The sequence below is a fragment of the Balaenoptera borealis genome (assembly GCF_965194805.1).
Source record: "Balaenoptera borealis genome assembly, chromosome: 10".
NCBI lineage: Eukaryota > Metazoa > Chordata > Mammalia > Artiodactyla > Balaenopteridae > Balaenoptera > Balaenoptera borealis.
Genome location: NC_138874.1, coordinates 85561002 through 85578699, shown reverse-complemented (window position 1 = coordinate 85578699; position 17698 = coordinate 85561002). Strand labels below are relative to the sequence as shown.

Genomic DNA, 17698 nt, shown 5'->3' with positions numbered 1-17698 from the left:
GTACTGTCTAAATGCTTTAAAATTAAGAACATTATCATTAACATATGTTATCATTTAACATATAACGACTTATTAATTTTTACAACCCAAAGAAGTAGGTCAAACTATTATCCCCACTTTAGAGATGAGGGAACAGAGGCACAGAGAGGTTAAGTAACTTTCATTAGGTCACAGAGCTAGTAAGTATAGAGCCAGAATTTTAACCCAGGCACTCTAGCTCCTGAGCTCACTTAACCACTGTGGAGCCTTAAGCCTTCAGTAACTTAACTGACATAATACAATCAATTCAGCCCCACACCTATGGGTCAGAAATAGCGTTTGGCTTCTGGCACAGGGGAGAAGAGTTGGCTTGAGAGCCTGGCTCTGAAATCGATGCCTGACCAGACCTGGGCAAGGCCTCTGCCTCTCTTTGAGCCTCAGTTTCCTTTTCTGTAAAATGAAGGGTTGGACTTGATGGTCTCCACGGCCCTTCCAGTGCTAATGTTTTATGAGTCTGGGATTCCTGGCTGGATTCCTTGCAGCTCAGGCCATACTAGCTCTTCCTGGGCCAGGTCTGGCCCCTCCCGCTGGGCTCAGTGTCTCACATTTGGCGTTGCTTCCCATAAATAAGAGAAAAAGAACAAGGGGGAAATATCCTCCTGAGAGACTGGGAGGGATCCCACGGCTGTTCTGGATGCTTTGAAGAACTTACAGTCATTAACCAGAGAGAGCTACCTGCCAAGTGAAGGATGGAAAGAACTGGACTAAGGGGAGAAATGAACTCACAAAACTTGGCTACATTCAAACTAAAAGGGCATCTCTGAGTACTTAAAGAACTGACAATGTTATTGCAACAAGATGAGCCAGTTTCTTAAAGAACTGAAGACAGGATAAGCCGTGAAACTTGGAATAGACCAGAGAACACAGGAAAAACCTGATAAACTATGCACCAACCAAAGTTGTTTACAATCTGGGAAAATGGTGGAATAAATGAAAGATAGCATGGACATATTGGCCTCTACCATCCCACCATAAACTCTTCTAGGCCAGGTGCTGTACCAGGAATCTATGCATCCCAGGAACCCTAAAGGCATTAGGTTCAGAATCTGCTGACATTAACAGAGCACCTACTATGTGACAGGCTGTTTCACACATTTTTATCCTATTTTAGAGATGAGAAGGCAGAGTCTTTAGAGATCCAGTTTCTAGTTCTGTGTCTTCCACCATTAGCTATGTGAACCTGGTCAAATAGCTTCACCTGCCTAGGGGCTTGGCTACTTTATCTATAAAATGAGGAGCTGAATAAAGTTATAAAAGGTGGGCCTTCCAGCTCAAGAATTCTGTAGTTCATAAAGTTACCAAATACTTATTTTATATTCACCTAGAAAAGCATTCACGCTGGACCAATTTAATTTGTTTATATTTCAGACCATTGCAACTCAACAGATTGCACCACGCTGAGCACATAATGTATGAATCTAAGAGAAAAAACAACTGTAGCTTTGGGCTTCAGTAGCTCTTCTGATTCTCTTCCACATGGTACTACCCAGGATCATCACATATGGTTGAGAGTGTTGCGCCCTGTATAAGGGCACCTGGCCAAGAGGGATGAAGGCGATGGGGCCAAATTTCAATCTGCCCTCTGGCATGAGCTTTGTGCTCATGAGGCTGAGTCCAAACCAAAGGTGCGTTATGGGTTTGTGGGAGCCTCTGAACTATCCATCAATGCTGAAGGGAAGCAGTGAGCCAGACGGTGAAGCAATGGCCAAGTTTGCATTGAAGTTGTTTTATATGCAGGACTTGTAATTTTACCTTTGCTCAAAACACTGCCAGACACCTCGTTTCACCTCTGGTCAGTTTATAAGACCCTCAATAAAACCAATCCTATCTTTCATAGTCACACATCAATACTGACGCAAACCACCATTAACCAGGATGCTTGAATGGACTGTTTTGAAAATCTCAATCCAAGCTCAAAGGATTAAGACATTTTGCATAATGGCAGCATGAATGGAAAACAGAGAGAGCCTTTTGAGATGATTCCTTAGAAAGAGAATAAGCTAAAGAGCTTATTTAGCTGCACATGCCCTGGTGTTTAAAATAAATCTATTTAATTACCTCACACTTCCAAATCATGGTAGCTACCAAATACTTGCCAAAATACAGAAAAACAAAAACTTTGGTAAAAATACTTGCTGGATCCCCATTCTGGGTTTCTAATGTGTTATCTTTATATGTGGACAATTCTTTGCCACCACTATCAAGTCATTCATTTTGAGGCTCCTGATTTTTCTAGCAACAAATTAGATTTGCACTAATTCACTCACAATGCTTTTCCTTTAAATTGTGATCCATAACTACCAAGTCTAATCATTCTGGATTTCCTGGGTCAGTCTCAATTGCAAATATTCTGCCCTTCTCTCCTCTCGATAAAAAGTTCCCAGCTTTTTATTTGGAAAATATGGTTGCCACAATAATGGCATTACCCTCACAAAATATCAGTCATGTCAGTCACACCATCATCACGGTGCCCATATTTGGTTTGTGGCCATCAAAAGAAGAACTGGCTGTTCCATCCAGGGCCTGAGACCATTTTCATGGCCTCATTGAAGAGAAAAATAATGTATTTGCTACCAAACAAGTTTTGGATTCACCAATTTAGAACTCAAATGAACTTTCCCCTTGTTCTGGAAGAGAGTCTTTCAAGGCTAAGAAATTACTATTTGATGGAAGGGTACACAATCTGGAAAAACTGAAGCCATGTGGCTTTCCCACTGCCAAACTCCTACATGCTGGCTCTCGAGACACATCCACACTCACTATTAAAGTTTCACCATTTATAATTTGGTGCTAAATCTTTCTGAAGCTAGGCTACTCAGCATGGTCTACTGAAAAAATTGATTCCTTATTCTATCAAAACATAGGGATAAGACCAACATAGGGATAAGATCAAAACAGGTGATAAAAGTTACCCAGTCTCAAGTTGAAGATGACGTTATTAAAACTAGGCTGGCACCATGAAAGGGAAACCAAAGGTCGGATTTCGGCAAGCAGGTTCCACTCTATGCTTGCAGCATTTCTGAAAGGATACAGCTGATTCTGGTTTTGTTTTGCTGCGTCTGCAGTAGTTTTTGAGTCCCTTTTTCTCCAGGTACCTCACTCTGAATCCTCAGAGCGTGGAGTAAGAAAAGTTGTAACTGGGGGGAGATTTCATAACGTCGGCCAAGCACTTGAATACACAACCAACTCATTTTTTTTCTGCAGCCCCACAACCTTGTGAAGTAGGTGAAAACTTCATCTTAATGGTGTGATTATGGAAAGAAATGTTACTGAGTAATGTTTTTCATACTCAGGTCAGTTGCTCAGAATCCTTGAAGGGTCAGAGAAAACTTGAAATTAAAATGGAAAAATACTGAATTATGTTCCCGCTAGTTTTGGTTATTTCAGTGTGATCATGAATACGCTACAGATTCTGGGTCAGATGTGTGTGCAGTTTGCTTTGGACTTTGTTCTTGCTTACTTACTTATAAAACTTTTAAAATGTCCTTCTAAATTACAGCAATTCAGTAAAAAATTCAAACCTTCGGGCTTGGTTTCTTCCCCCTTGCAGGCTGAGTCATAAAAAATAAATCTTAGCCATTTCAATAGCCAACACGCCCCTCACATTAAGAATTGGTATTGTTCCCCACGTCTCCCATTTCAGCCAAAGGTCACGCCCAGCTCACATTTGAAGAAAGAAACAGCTCAAGGATTCATCCAGCTCAACATTTGCACATTTAATAAGAGAGCAGAACCTCTGCCAAGTTACCGGGGTGAGTTACAACAGAATCTTCCAGGGAAACTTCTGAGGAGTTGTTATGAGCGTGGGTTATGGAGGTAGGCAGACCTGGGTTCCAGGCCTGACACTGTGTGAGCTTGGTCCCGTTACTTATCATGAGCATGAAATGGGGATGTTCATAATATCAGTCTCGTAGACAGTTGCTGTGAGCACGAAAGGAGGGAAAAGAGCAAAGACATCTGGAAAGCCCAGGGCCTGGCACCCTGTGAGAGCCCACTAAGTGCTCGCTGATGTACTGCTCCAGGCATTTCAGGGCTTAGCCAGTGATGAAGGAGCATCTCTCCTCTGTCCTGCCATTACTCCAAGTGTTAGAGTGACGGGTTTCTCTCCAAATCAAACCTCCAGGAGGTACTGCTGGGTGAGGCAGAACACTCACTCACCCCAAAATCCATGGCTGGGACTTAAATCAGCAAGTCATAGCCTGCTGGGGTTTTTAACAGGAAACATTAAGTTAATATATGCAAATCATATACACAGTGTCTGACACGAAGTAGGCAATGAGTCCATGCCTGCCCTCAATTTCCTTTACCCAAAGGAATTAAATAATACCCAAAGGAATTAAAATCCCAGGTCCTAAAGTGACTTGCTTAAGGTCACACAACCAGTTGATAATAGAGATGGAACTGGTACTTAGGTCTTTTTTGGGGGGTGGGAAGGTGCTACCTCAGGTCTATTATTGAGAGTATTAAGGGGTCAGATGGTTTGAAGGAACTGGCCAAACACCTCCCAAACTCCAACAATGATCTCCTCAACTAACAAACATGGCATGCTGTCCCCATCTCTTTACCACCAACCTCATCCCTGACCGTGACTGAGAAACAGAAGCTAGATCCCCTCTGGTCCATGATGGAAATCTGCCTGTACAGACTGGGGGTTCTGAAGGGCAGGGACAGAGCTCCTGGGTCTTGACAGGAGGAGGCTTTCTTTCCTCCCTGGCCCATTGCGGATAACAGCAGAATCAGGTGTTCCCTTATAAACACAAAACATTTGGAAACTCTCTCAAGGGTCTTTACAGACAGTTGAAATGGTGGGCCAGGAACAAGGAGGTCCAAACATGTCCCTTTTTTGTCTTTCTGGCAAAATCTGTGGAGGTGACAAGCATGGATCTCTGGGTTCACAGGACTGAAAAAGATCCTTTTGAATATCAATGGAAAATTCTGATTCTGTCCTAGGCACTGCATTAAGGAACTGGTTCCAAGCTCTGAGGGTCAGGGGAAGGATAGCTAACAAGCTTGCACTGGGTCTGGGGAAGGAGAGAAGACACCATAAGTGGGTGGAAACCGCCTTTATTCATTTATAATTCAGGGAGTCATTCAAGAAATACGTATTGAGTACTGACTGTCAGAGAAACTCTGTACTGGGATCCGTGGTAGGGGGAGGGGACTGGTGGTTAAGACCATGGAGAGAATGTGAAATCTAAGCTCAGGAAGGAAGGATGGGTAGGAATTAGCCAGGTAGAAAGGGGTGTTCTAAGCCAGGGGAAGGCAAACTTGCTGTAGAGGACCAGATAATAAATATTTTAGTCTTTGCAGGCCATACAGTCTGGATTGCAGCTACTCAACTCTGCTGTTACAGGGAGAAATCAGCTGTAAACAACATATAAAGGAACGGGTGTGACTGTGTTCCAATAACTTTCATTGGTGAAGAGTAAAATTTGAATTTCTTATAACTTTCACATGTTATGAAATATTATTATTCTTGTGATTTTTTTGAACCCTTTAAAAATGAGGAACCATTCTCAACTTATATTTTAAGAATATCTGTATTAAGGTATATGGGTGTTTAGTCAAGGCCATTCCTGAACTAGGAAGATAATATGCATTTCTAAACCAAAGATACTCTTAGACCCTCATACCCAGGGCTGGAACTAGGGTGAGACAAGTAAGCTGCCTAGGGCTCAAAATTTAAGGAGGCACTCACTAATAAGTACAGGGTTGGCACTTGCAAGATCCTGCCTCCTTAAATTTTGCACCCTAGGCACCTGCTTGTCTCAGCCCAGGCCTGGCCCTGCTGCACCTGTGCACGATGGAGCACGTTGCTATGAAGTGGGGACATCCTCCTCAACCATCACTGCCTCAGATGCCTTCCTTGTGATGCACAAGTTTGCAGGAGACAATCTGGTTCCCAGCCACTGCTCTGGGGAGCAGAATTTGGATAATTATAAAAACGACCTATATGCATGATAAAAAGCTTGGGCAGAAGAGGAAGGAGAAACTATGCAGACTGGAGTTTGGAGAGAATTGTGGGGAGAAGGAAGATAGAAAGTTTTACTTGAAAGTTGTTGCTGGTGGGGTAGTGTAAGAAAGACTAAGAATGAGATCAATATCCAAAGGAAAGGTTTAAAAAGATTCACTGTGCATTAAAATTGGAAGCCTTCTTTGCTGCCCTCTTGACTTTCATTCATTATATCTATACCTATACATATATCTAGCTATATATTGCAAATCACACATCTGATAATGGACTTATATCCAAAATACATAAAGAATTCAATAATTTAAAAGAAAAATTTTTTTAAATGGGCACAGGATTTGAATAGGCATTTCTCCAAAGATACAGACATGGTCAACAAGCACATGAAAAGATGTTCAACATCACTAGCCATCAGGAAAATGCAAATCAAAACTACAATGAGATATCACTTCATACCCACTAGGATGGCTATAAGCAAAAAGATGGACACTAAGAAATGTTGGTCAGAACATGGAGGAATTAGAAAGCTCACACATTGCTGTGGGAATGTAAAAAGCTGCAGCTGCTTTGGAAAAAGGTCTGGCAGTTCCTCAAAAAGCTAAGCACAATTATATGACCCAGCAATTCCACTCCTAGGTATATACTCAAGAAAACATATGTCTACACGAAAACCTGTACACGAAAGTTCACAGCCAAAAAGCAGAAAAAAAACCAATGTCCAGCAACTGATGAATGGATAAAGAAAATGTGGTATATTCATACAATGGAATATTATTCAGCAGAAAAAAGTCACATAGTACTGATACATGCTACAATATAGATGAACTTTGAACCCTGAAAATATTATGCTCAGTGAAAGAAGCCAGTCACAAAAGACTACGTACTATATGAGTCCATTCATATGAAAGTCCAGAATAGGGAAATCTATAGACATGTTAAGTAGATTAGTGGATGCTTAGGGCTGGGGGAAGGGGGAAGGGGTGGAAAGAATGGAGGGTGATAGCTAAAGGGTACGGGTTTTTTTTGAGGTGATAAACATGTTCTAAAATTGTGGAGATGGTTGCATACATATGTGAATATACCCCAAACAACTGGATTATATACTTTAAATAGGTAAACTGTATGCTATGTGAATTGTATCTCAATAAAGCTATTTTTAAAAGAAAAAAAAAATCAAAGCATTTCTCCTTCCCTCCAAGGAGGTCTATTGGGTTTCAACGTATGGGCTCTCCTTGAAGATCATTGTGTCTTTGTGTTGCTGAAGGCAGAGGTGGTTTTCTGCTGAGTTCTTTCTGAGGGTTTGAGGGGTGATGGCCTAAATGAGAGGGAAGGGGTTGGGGTTCAAGGGCTGAGTGTTGGGGTTAGGGATTTGGATAACTGAGCTCTGTAGGACCCTTGCTTAATCTGAGGCTCTGAATGCATCCAGGCCCGCTGCTACAACAAAAAACTACTGGATGGGGCTCTTCAGGGTCAGAAAATGACCCTAGCACCATTGTCTGAGAAGAGGTTTTCAGGGAAGATCCTGCCTGAGCCATGAGTTAGTCTAGTCATGGAGGGTCAGGGGATGGTCACTGCCCCCTCCCCCCATTGCCAAAAATGCTTCAATCCTTGAGTGTTGAATCTGCATCACTCCAGGAGGCCTATAAGCCCTGAGGGGACTGCTGTACTTGAGTCAGCACCCGGGGGAGGGGGGGAGGGGCGGGGGGGAAGAGGGCCACTTCATCACTCAGGACTAAGGGGAAGTCATTCTATGGGCAGCCTGAGTTCCTCCTGTGTAAAAAATGCACACTGTGGGTTAGATCAGGCCTCCATCTGATGCTCTTATCTTTGCCCATGGGTTCTGATTCTTTTCAGGCCACATTTTAACCACAGCCCATTTCCAGGGATGGGGCAGCCCTCTCCAGCTGCTAATTCTCATTATGCAGGACATCTGGGGAAAAGGAAAGGAAAGAAAAAAATCCTAATCTGATTGTGTCCCAAAGCTAACATAAGAATAACAGTTTATAGCAAAACTTAAAAAAAAAAAAAAAAAAAAAGGTAACAGTGGCCATGAATACATTCACCTTAAACTACGGCCCAGGGTCAGTGTTTTTCATTCCTTTTTTTTTCCTCTTTTGTTACCAAATCCTAGCCAAAGAGCTGGTGTAACTTCAGAGATGTGGAAGTAAATTCATTCTAAACTGCCCCAATGCAGCTAATAAGGGAAAGCTGTCCTATTGACAGCCCGTCACATTTTCCACTGATGCACTAGATGTGACTAAACTGCACAGGGGCTGGCCGGGAGCTGGATTCCCTTTCACTGTGCTCAGCAGGAAGGGGTCAGCATCGTCCTATACCCATGTCATGTCCCCGACATAACCCTTAGTAATGGAAGAGGAGGCCTGGCATGTCCCCAAGCACAGGCTTTCAGCTTAGCCTGGGCGCCCTGTGAAATTTTAATTATTTCAAGGTCCAAACTGTACCCAAGTTGCAGGGAGACCAAATTTCCAGATAAGAAAACAAGACATGTTGCTATTTCAACTGCCATCTATTACAACACTGGACAGCAGGGCTCAACGGATATTTGATCATCCATAACAGTTACAACTTAGAAGATGAATTTATTATCGGCTGGTCCCTTTACACATAATAGAGAAAATAAAGAATCCAGGACATATATGCTGACAAAGGCATTTATGTTAAACACTCAAATATTTTTCACTGCCTCTTAAGTTTAATTTTCTCTGCTAGAGAATAGACTAAAATGTGAAGGAGAAAGACACATTTTAGAAGGCAGAAAGCAGAACAGGGAATAGCAACATAGAAGCTGGTTTCTAATTTAGTTTTCCTAGTCTGATTTCTAAAAAGTAAAACTTCATTTTTTCTATTTTGTTGTATATATTCTTTCATGGTAAATCCTCTTGTGGATCAAGGCAGGGAAACAAATGAAGCAATAAAACAGGACCTGGTGGGCTGTCTGCCCTGCCACCTTCACATTCTCCATGTTCCATCATTCAGTGCACGCAGAACTAGGTTACATGAGTGATTCCAGCAGAGGCAGGATCCTCTTGTACTTCCTATTCAGAATAACTCTAGGTACTCAAACTCCCCAAAATTCAGGCAAGGGGAGAATTTTTTTTAAAGGAAAAGCACCTTTAACCAACATTTAACCTGGAGACTTTAGCCACTTGCCAAAATATGCCGTCTAGTTGAGCCAATAAATCGAAAGCAGGCAAGGGGGGTTGTAACTGAATAAGGGGTAGGTTTTAATTTTTTACAGGCAGGAGGAGGAGGATACCAATATGGTTAGTCAGTCAGCAAGCATTCATCCTCATTAATGTCTCCCATTCAAATCCATTCTTCCCTGCACAGCTGTGCAAACATAAATTAATTGGGTCATTTTGACGAAGGCATACAAGAAAAAAATTTTTTAATGTGAGGCAAAGGAACTAACTGGACAAATAACACATACTCTAAATCTGTGGGAGGGATTAAGCAAGCTACCACATCATAGATGGAAGGACATACCTTCAAATGTATAGCGCGGTAAACATCCCTGTGTGAGAAGGCACCAAAGAGTAGAAGGAGGTGGGGACAGTTCATGGCAAAGCTCAAGATAAACAGCCCCGGGTGAGAAGAGGGGCCAGGCACTGTGCAGAGGACTTTATGGTAGCATTTCATTTAACCCCCAAGAACCATTATTCCCAGTTTACCTTTAAGGCAATTAGGGACAAGGAGGTTAAACAACTTGCCCAAGGTCACATGGCCAGTAGGTGTTGGAGTCAAAGCCACAATTTCAATTCAGGGCGACTGACTCCACAGACCATGAGTCTAAGCATGGCATTGTCCTGTTTTCTTAATACTTGGCATCGTGCTTGCACCATGAAGAGTATACAAAAGGTAGGGCCATTTCTTGACCTTAATAAACTTACAATCTGATTGGAGAGCCAGGACGGACACGTGAAATAATCAAAGAACAGGAACAGGAGCATAACCTTGGGGGTCTGCAGTTTTTTTAGGTGGAGGATGGAATTTACAGGAGCAGGGGGAAAGGGGCTATAATTCATCTGTGCAACTTTTGGGAAGGATTTCCACCAGACTCAAACTAAAGAATGAGATGCAGAGATAATACGATACTTTAGAGACTATTGATTCATTCCTGCCATGTTTGAATGTTCAAAAAAGGCTCTCCCTTTTAGAAATTACCCTTAAGAAAGGACAGGAGAATAAGCAACAATGTCATACTTGTATAGCACAGGGAACTATATTCAGTATCTTTAATGGAAAAGAATATGAAAAATAATATATATATATATATATATATATATATAAATAAAACAATCACTTTGCTGTGCACCAGAAACTAACACAACATTGTAAATTAACTACAAAAAAAAAAAAAAAAAAAAAGAAAGAATGAACAAACGAACGAACAGGAGGACCATTGGCCCATCCCCCAGCTTCATATTTAGGGTTAATAAAAATGCCCACAGCCTCCAGGAAGCCCAGACAGAGAGAAGGAGAGAGAAGTTCCTGAGGTTTACTCTGCAGGAGGTGTGGCAGGCTCTCCCAGCCTCCAGAGACTAAGAAGCAGGAAAAAGATGACTTGCATCTTCTCTTTGGTTCTTTTCTTTGGAAATTACCCATCCCAAGGCCTCTGACAGACAGAAAGGGACAGGTTTGAGCTAGGGACCAGTGAACATTCTCAGAAGAAGTGGCAGGGCTCCAGAAACTGGAGGAATGAATAAAGGCATGCCAAAAATTATCCTGAAATTGACATCAGATTCATGACCCTCATGACTGTATAAGTGTATGGGGAACTCTGATAATGGTTTCAAGCCATCTACTTCCATTTACTTTGCTGTATTTAAATTTCTGTTGTGTTCTTAATGTTCAGTTTCAAGTGCACATGGATTTTAAAATCAATGCATTTTTCAGTGGGATGACGTGTTGCCATCAGCAGCAGTCTCACGGTCAGCACTGGACAAGTCACCATAGTGCAGGCAGGATACACATGCCTGGAATGAGCTTTTTTCTCCTGTGTGGACAAAATTCTGTCAGAAGAGCTGGGGAGCATGTGGGGAGCTGACACCAACTCTTGACTCAGGTTTCATGACGAACCAGATGAAGATTCAAAACCATATCCCTTGACACTTGCTGGGTTGAAGTGCCCATCAAATGTACAGAGAGAAGGGCCTGCAAGCTGTCACTTTTCAGGCAGGCTCCCAGGGCAGCCCTGACACTCTTGAGAGCCAGAGCCGGGTCAGGGAATTTAGGGCAGAGCAAATATTCCCGAAATGTCCTGACCAAAAAGCAAAGAGCTCAGTTTAAGCTCCTGGTCAGTGGTTCTCAACTCCATAGAATCATAGAACCACCAGGGGAACTTTGAGAAATTATTCATGCTGTGCCCTACCCCAGTGATTCTGATTCAGAGGGTCTGGGGTGGAGCCTGGACATTGATTCTAACACATAACCAGGGTTAGAGCCACCGTGTGGAACACGAGAAGTCTGAGATACTATAAGCATTAGTGAGTGGGGCTACTCAATCAACATACAGTGAAAAGAACAGAATTCTTTCCTTCCTTGGAAAGCTTAATCTAAATTTTATATCTTTCTTGATCTCGAGAAACTAAGAGTGTGAGTTGCCTGGATTACAGTCCTAGTTATACCACTTACTAGCTAAGTGATTGTGGGCAAGGTACAGAATTCCCTTGAGACTCGGTTTTCTTAGCAATACAATGGGGTTAATAATCAGACCATATCAGAAGGTAGTTGAGATGACTGCATGAAATCAAGTATGTAAGTTATTTGGCCCAATGCCTGGCACATGTAAAATGCACAATAAACATTAGCTCCCATGGTTGATGATGATTAAAATAAAAATATACTAGTCATATTTCAATAAAAGGGATGTTCTAGACCAGGTTTTATTTACTGGGCCAGGTTTTAAGGAACTGTGCAAAACTGAAATGCAAGAGTTATAGAAAGGGTTCTTCCATGAAGATCAGTTGAAGGAAGTAGGGCTATTTAGCCAGAGAAGGGAAAAACCAAGATGATACATGGTGCTGGCTTCCGATGCAAGGATCAGGTCCAAGAGTGGGCAGCTAATTGTGTGCATTTCTAAAGCAGGAATCTTAACTTAAAGAGGGGGAACTGTGGCTAGAACTCAGAGAGCCCAGAAATTTGGATGAAAAAAAATTTTTGTATTAATCTCAAATAGAAATTTAGCATTTCCTTCAATTATGAAGGTAAGCAACAAACTTCAGTAATACTAGCAGTACCTGTGATTTTTGTCACCAACAGAAACCACAGATATTTCTATATATTATAGTCATGGAAGAGGCCTAAAATAGTATTTATAATTAGGGTGACCAACTGCCCTGGTTTGCCCAAGACTGAGTGGCTTCCCAGAACATGGGACTTGCAGTGCTAAAACTGGGAAAGCCCCAGGCAAACCATTCCCTCCTAACATTCATCACTACTTTGAAATTATGATCGTTATCACATTGCTAGATGCCATTATTGCATTATGCCATTATGGTACTCTGCTATAGTACAATTCCAAAATTATCTTGATAAATGTATATCCACATAATCTGTGTCTTTTATGATCCTTTGTACTTCGTTTGATGCATTTAAAAGTGCTCTTCTCAGTTTAAAGACTTTACCAAATTGCCAAAAGGGCCTATGGCATAAAAAGGGTGAAGAGGGAAGGAACTGGGAGCATTGCCTAGAAAACGGAGGAAAACAGATTTAAGTTCCTTTAGGCCTTGCAACCTAAAAGCAAACAATGAACTACATGGTAGAAGAGGACAGAAGCAGGTATCTCCAAAGGACACAACTAGACAATCAGTTGAGGGAGCCATTTTCCCAATCCCAGTTGTCTCCATCTTATAATCCTGTGTACAGTAACCAGGGGCTCTCCCTAATTTCTTCTATCCTGATGACATATGTATGTGTATTTTGTTACTTATATTGTTGTGGCATTAACACAATCTTGATAGCTATCAATTCCAGTATCTGTTAGCTCTACTAGTTTCCAAAAACTACAAATGCTTCCTCTAAGAATCATTTGCCAGAACTGAAAATTTCCCATGAATTAAGACAATGGAGATTTGGATTTTTAAAAAAATCAACTGTAAAGAATTGATCAAAAGAAACTTTAACTCTTACCGGATACCACTGGGCTTCGGACAGACACTGGCTCCCATCTTGCCTAGTCACCACTGTTGACAGCCGTTCCATGACTCTCCCACAAGGCAGTAAGAGACCGGTTCTCTTCCGATCAACGTAACTCCAAGCCCCCAGCCCAATGTGACCAGAAGGCAGAGTTCTCACAATTGCCCTTGTCCCAGTATATACAGATTTCTTTACTTCCCTGTCATTTTTACAAAATCTCCTCACTAACCAAGTGGACCGCTCCTTCTTGCTTTTGAATAAATCTTCTTCTACATCTTCACAATTATCAGGGAAGTCCTCAAAATGGCTCAGAAAGGTCTTGGCAGATGGGCTGTCAGTAAAATCCTCCCTGCAAAAGGTGTCACTTGAGCATACTACATCGGCCTTCGGGCAAGAGCCTTCAAAGCACAAGTATTTGTCATTCAAGGGGTCACAATGATCATACTGCAGCTGCCTATTCTTATTGTCACAGTTACTTGCCAATTCCATCAGTTTACAAGTATACGCCATGTAATTGTTCTTTTGTTCCCCACCAACAGCAGGTAGTACACAGTTTCCACAATCATCCAAAATCAAGTTATCTGATAGGGGACAGAAAGTGTCTGACATTCTTCTGTCCACTTCATACTGAAAGTGAAATACCGCCATGTTGCTGTCAGGGTGTGCCCTGCCCGTCTCTATGATGGCTGATTGAGTTCCTAATGGACTAATGCCCGCGGGAGGTCTGTCTATTTCCAGTTGAATTCCAGGGAACACCTTTCTTTCCAGTGAAGACGGGATTCCAGTTTCCAAACACAGGCTTTCCTCTGTGGTAGAATCGCACGTTTCATAAAACTGGCTCTGAGGAAGGCAACGCTGATGGTTTTTCAGTATGTTGTTGCAGTTAATGTTAAGGTTTTTCACAGAGTCTGGTATGCTTTTCTCCCAGCACTTTTCATTACTGTTCTCATCACTCGTTATTTTCTCCCTTGCTACTGAGAGAATCTGGGGCAAGTTGCTTCCAGAAGATTCTTCTGTAAGTTTCGTTAGTTGTGAGATGGTATGAGAAGTCTCCCCGCTCTGCCTGACAGGATGCGCCTTTGGAACATTGATGTCCGAGACCTTATCATTACTTTCATCTACAGCCGACTGAGCAGATATCACTTTTCGCTGAGTCACAGGTCTGAGAACAGAAGCTGCCATTTCTTCAGAAGTCATCTTGACCAATGAGCAGGCTTTAGCTATTGCTGTTTCTCCTCGTTTGTGATCATGTCAAAATGTTAATAAAACTATGGGTTATTAAAATAATCTCAGGTGTACAAGCCCTCTGAGGAACAAAGTGACAATTCCTTCATTTAGGTGCATTAAGAGCCAAATAAATTTCCCCAGTTATCACTTCCTACCATGTGCAGTATGTTCTTCTAGATCAAGGTTTTAAGGTGGTAGATCAATTTTCTTTCTTTGGTCATTTGAAGCAATTCTTTCGAAGACTTTTATTCGACATTGCATTCTGTAACCTCTGATTCATCACTGGCTTACAATGATTTAAAAATCCAGTTCGAAAGTATCCTGTGAGAAAAAGGGATAATGTCAAACACTGTGGCACTAAACAGATTTTCAAAAATGAACTCATAATTCTAAGCTAAAGCAAAATATGAATCCATTTTGAGTAAGGAGTTTTGCAATCAGAAGTTGGTTTCATTTTTCTGATTCAATATTTCAGAACTTCTGTTTCCAGCCAGAATGGAGTAACAGAGACCAGATTTATATCCTTCCTTAAACAACTGAAAAAATATCAGAAAAAAATAATGAAATAATGGTTTTCAGATATTGAACAACAGGCAACATAGAACAATGATCCCTGAAAGAAGAAAAAAACAAATAAGGTGAGCTCTATAAATGCCCTAGCTTACAGCTTGAGAGTTTTTAGGCTACCGGGGAAGGAGGTGGGACCCAGATGAAACCCAACAGTGTGTCTAATTTAAAGAGAAGTAGTTGAGAATTCAACGAGGCCAAGGAAGTTAGAGAAAGAAGACACATGAAGTAGAGAGGAGCAAAGATAAGGATGATAGCAGGCTTCTCATAGAAACAATACAAGCCAGAAGACAGTGGAGTAAACCTTTAAAGTACTGGGGGGGGAAAAAATATATATATATATATATATACTGCCTACTTAGACTTCTATACTCAGCAAAAATCTTTTGAAAACAAAAATGAAATAAGGACTTTTTAGACATAAAACGCTGGAAGAATTCATCACTTGCAAACTTACATATAAGAAATGGTAAAAGAAGTCCTTTAGGCAGAAGGAAAATGATACCTGATAGAAATCTGAATCTATAAAAAGAAATAAAGATTATGAAAAATGTTAAATATGTGGATAAATACAATTTTTTCTTACTTTTTAAATAACTTAAGATAACTGACCATTTAAAGCAAAAATAATAACAATGTATTGTGGAGTTACTAAAAATGCAGAAGTGAAATATATGACAATAATAGCACAAAGGTCAAGAGAGAGAAAATGGAAATATATTGTTATAAGATTATTTTCTACATGAATCGGGATAACATTACTTAAAGTCAGGTTGTCATAAGCCAAAGATGTATACTATAAGCCCCAGTACAACCACTTTAACAAAAAAAATATAGGAAGTAAGTAAAGATATTAGAATCTTAAAATTTTTTTCAAATAATAAAAAAGAAGGCAGAAAAAAGGGAAAGGTGAACAAAGAACAGATGCAACAAATGGGAGACAAATGATAGATTTAAACCTTTCAAAGAGCATCTTTGGGCAGTGTTTCTAATTTTTTCCCATAAAGTATATACATTTTTAACTCCCTCTGTTTCATTTGAATAAATTATTCAGTTGAATGTCAACTGACATAAACATTTTCAATTTGTGAAAGACATTATTTAAAAAAATAATTTAGCCTATTTTATTCTCCAAATTATTGAATGCTGCTCTCTGTTGGGAACTGTGTAATGGGCTAGAAAGCCAGGATCTGCTTGCAAGTCTGTTAAGGAGAAAGAATTGAACAGATTTCAGTCCAATGTTGCAAGTGCAATTATAAAGGATATGCAAGGCACTCTGGGCCCATAGGGTGCCCATCACAAGTATACTGTTCCTTTATAGGTAAAGCTGTTCTTCCCAAGGCAACTGATGAGCATTCAGGCTCTGCTGTCAACACCAGATTCGCCCTGTCTTTGCTCTTTGCCACTCAGGTGTCCCTCTTCTCCTTGCTTCCTCCTTTTCCTCTCTTCCATATATGTCCCCTCAAGCAAGGACAGTCACAAACTCTCACCTGCTCTCAGCACATGCAGGTCTTCACAACTACCTTGAAGAATCAGAGGACACCTTATCAATCATATACATCACAGGGAACAAACCAGCCCACCCAGAGCAGCAACGTCCTGGTACAACATCCTAACCCTTTCCACCTTTTGTGTCTTCCTTCCAACTTGGTTTCTTTTTTATTTTCTTCGGAAAATGCCTCTCTTATTTTTGTAGATATATGCTCAGTATAAAACAATTCAAACAATGCAGAAAAACACATACAATTTTTTTTACCTTAACACAAATTCCACCACCCGGAGATAACCATGATTAATACTACGAGGAACCTCCGTCCAGAATGCTCCCTATGCATTAACATACAGAGATATAAGTATATAATTACACACATACCAGATCACACTGTACATGCTGTTTTATACCTGCTTTTAAAAATTCAAAACATGAACAACTTTTCATGTCAAGAACTATACTGAATACTTTAATGGCTTATGGCACCAGCTTTCAATATCTTTGCTCCATTTTTTAGAGGAATGTAATTTTTCAAGCCAAAGCCTTCAGATTGACAGTTCATCTGTCCTTTCTAACCCATGAGGAAGGTAATTCAAGGTAGGTGCTGCTTAAGTCCTGTTCTAAGCATTTTATAATTCTTATCTCATGTAATTCTCACTCAACTCTACCAGATAGTGTGATGGTTTTAAAATATGTCCACAAATTCTGTGATACTCCTCCTTTCAAAAGGTGGAGACTGATTCCCCTTTCCTTGAATGTGGGCTGTACTTAGTGATGTCCTTCTAACACAGACAATATCATGGAAGTAACAGTGTATGACTTCTGAGAATAGCTCATAAAAGTCATCGGAGTTTCTTCCTGGCTCTTCCTCTCTTGCTTTCTCTGGGGGAAATCAGCTACCATGTCATAAGGAGAGTTCCCTGTGGCAAGAACTGAAGCCTCCTGCCGACGGCTACTTGAGTGAGCCATCTTGGAAAGTGATCCTCTAACCTCAGTCAAGCCTCCACATGAAGGCAGCCTCAGTCGAGTTCTTGACTGTAACCTCACCAGTGATCCAGAGCCAGAAGCACTCACCTGAGCCCTTTCCAAATTCCTGACCCACAGAAACTGTGAGATAATAACTGTTTATTGTTTTGAGGCATTAAGTTTTGGGGATAATTTGTTGCACAGCAATAAGTAACTAATATAGATGAGTTCCATCATTATCCACGTTTGAGAGATTAAAAACCCAAGCAGAGAAAAGC

General features: G+C 40.9%; 1 protein-coding gene across 6 annotated transcripts in view; it reads right to left on the bottom strand.

Moving 5' to 3' along the window:
• Window positions 1-17698, bottom strand: part of PLCE1 (phospholipase C epsilon 1) — a 311658-nt gene that overhangs the window by 257940 nt on the left and 36020 nt on the right. For all 6 annotated transcript variants that reach the window (XR_014248798.1, XM_082406420.1, XM_082406416.1 and 3 more), the window contains one exon: window positions 13163-14716. Coding sequence is in view for 5 of the 6 variants with exons in the window: in XM_082406420.1 (XP_082262546.1) it covers window positions 13163-14365 (1203 nt within the window). In the remaining variant the exon portion in view is untranslated. The remainder of the gene's footprint in view (window positions 1-13162; window positions 14717-17698) is intronic.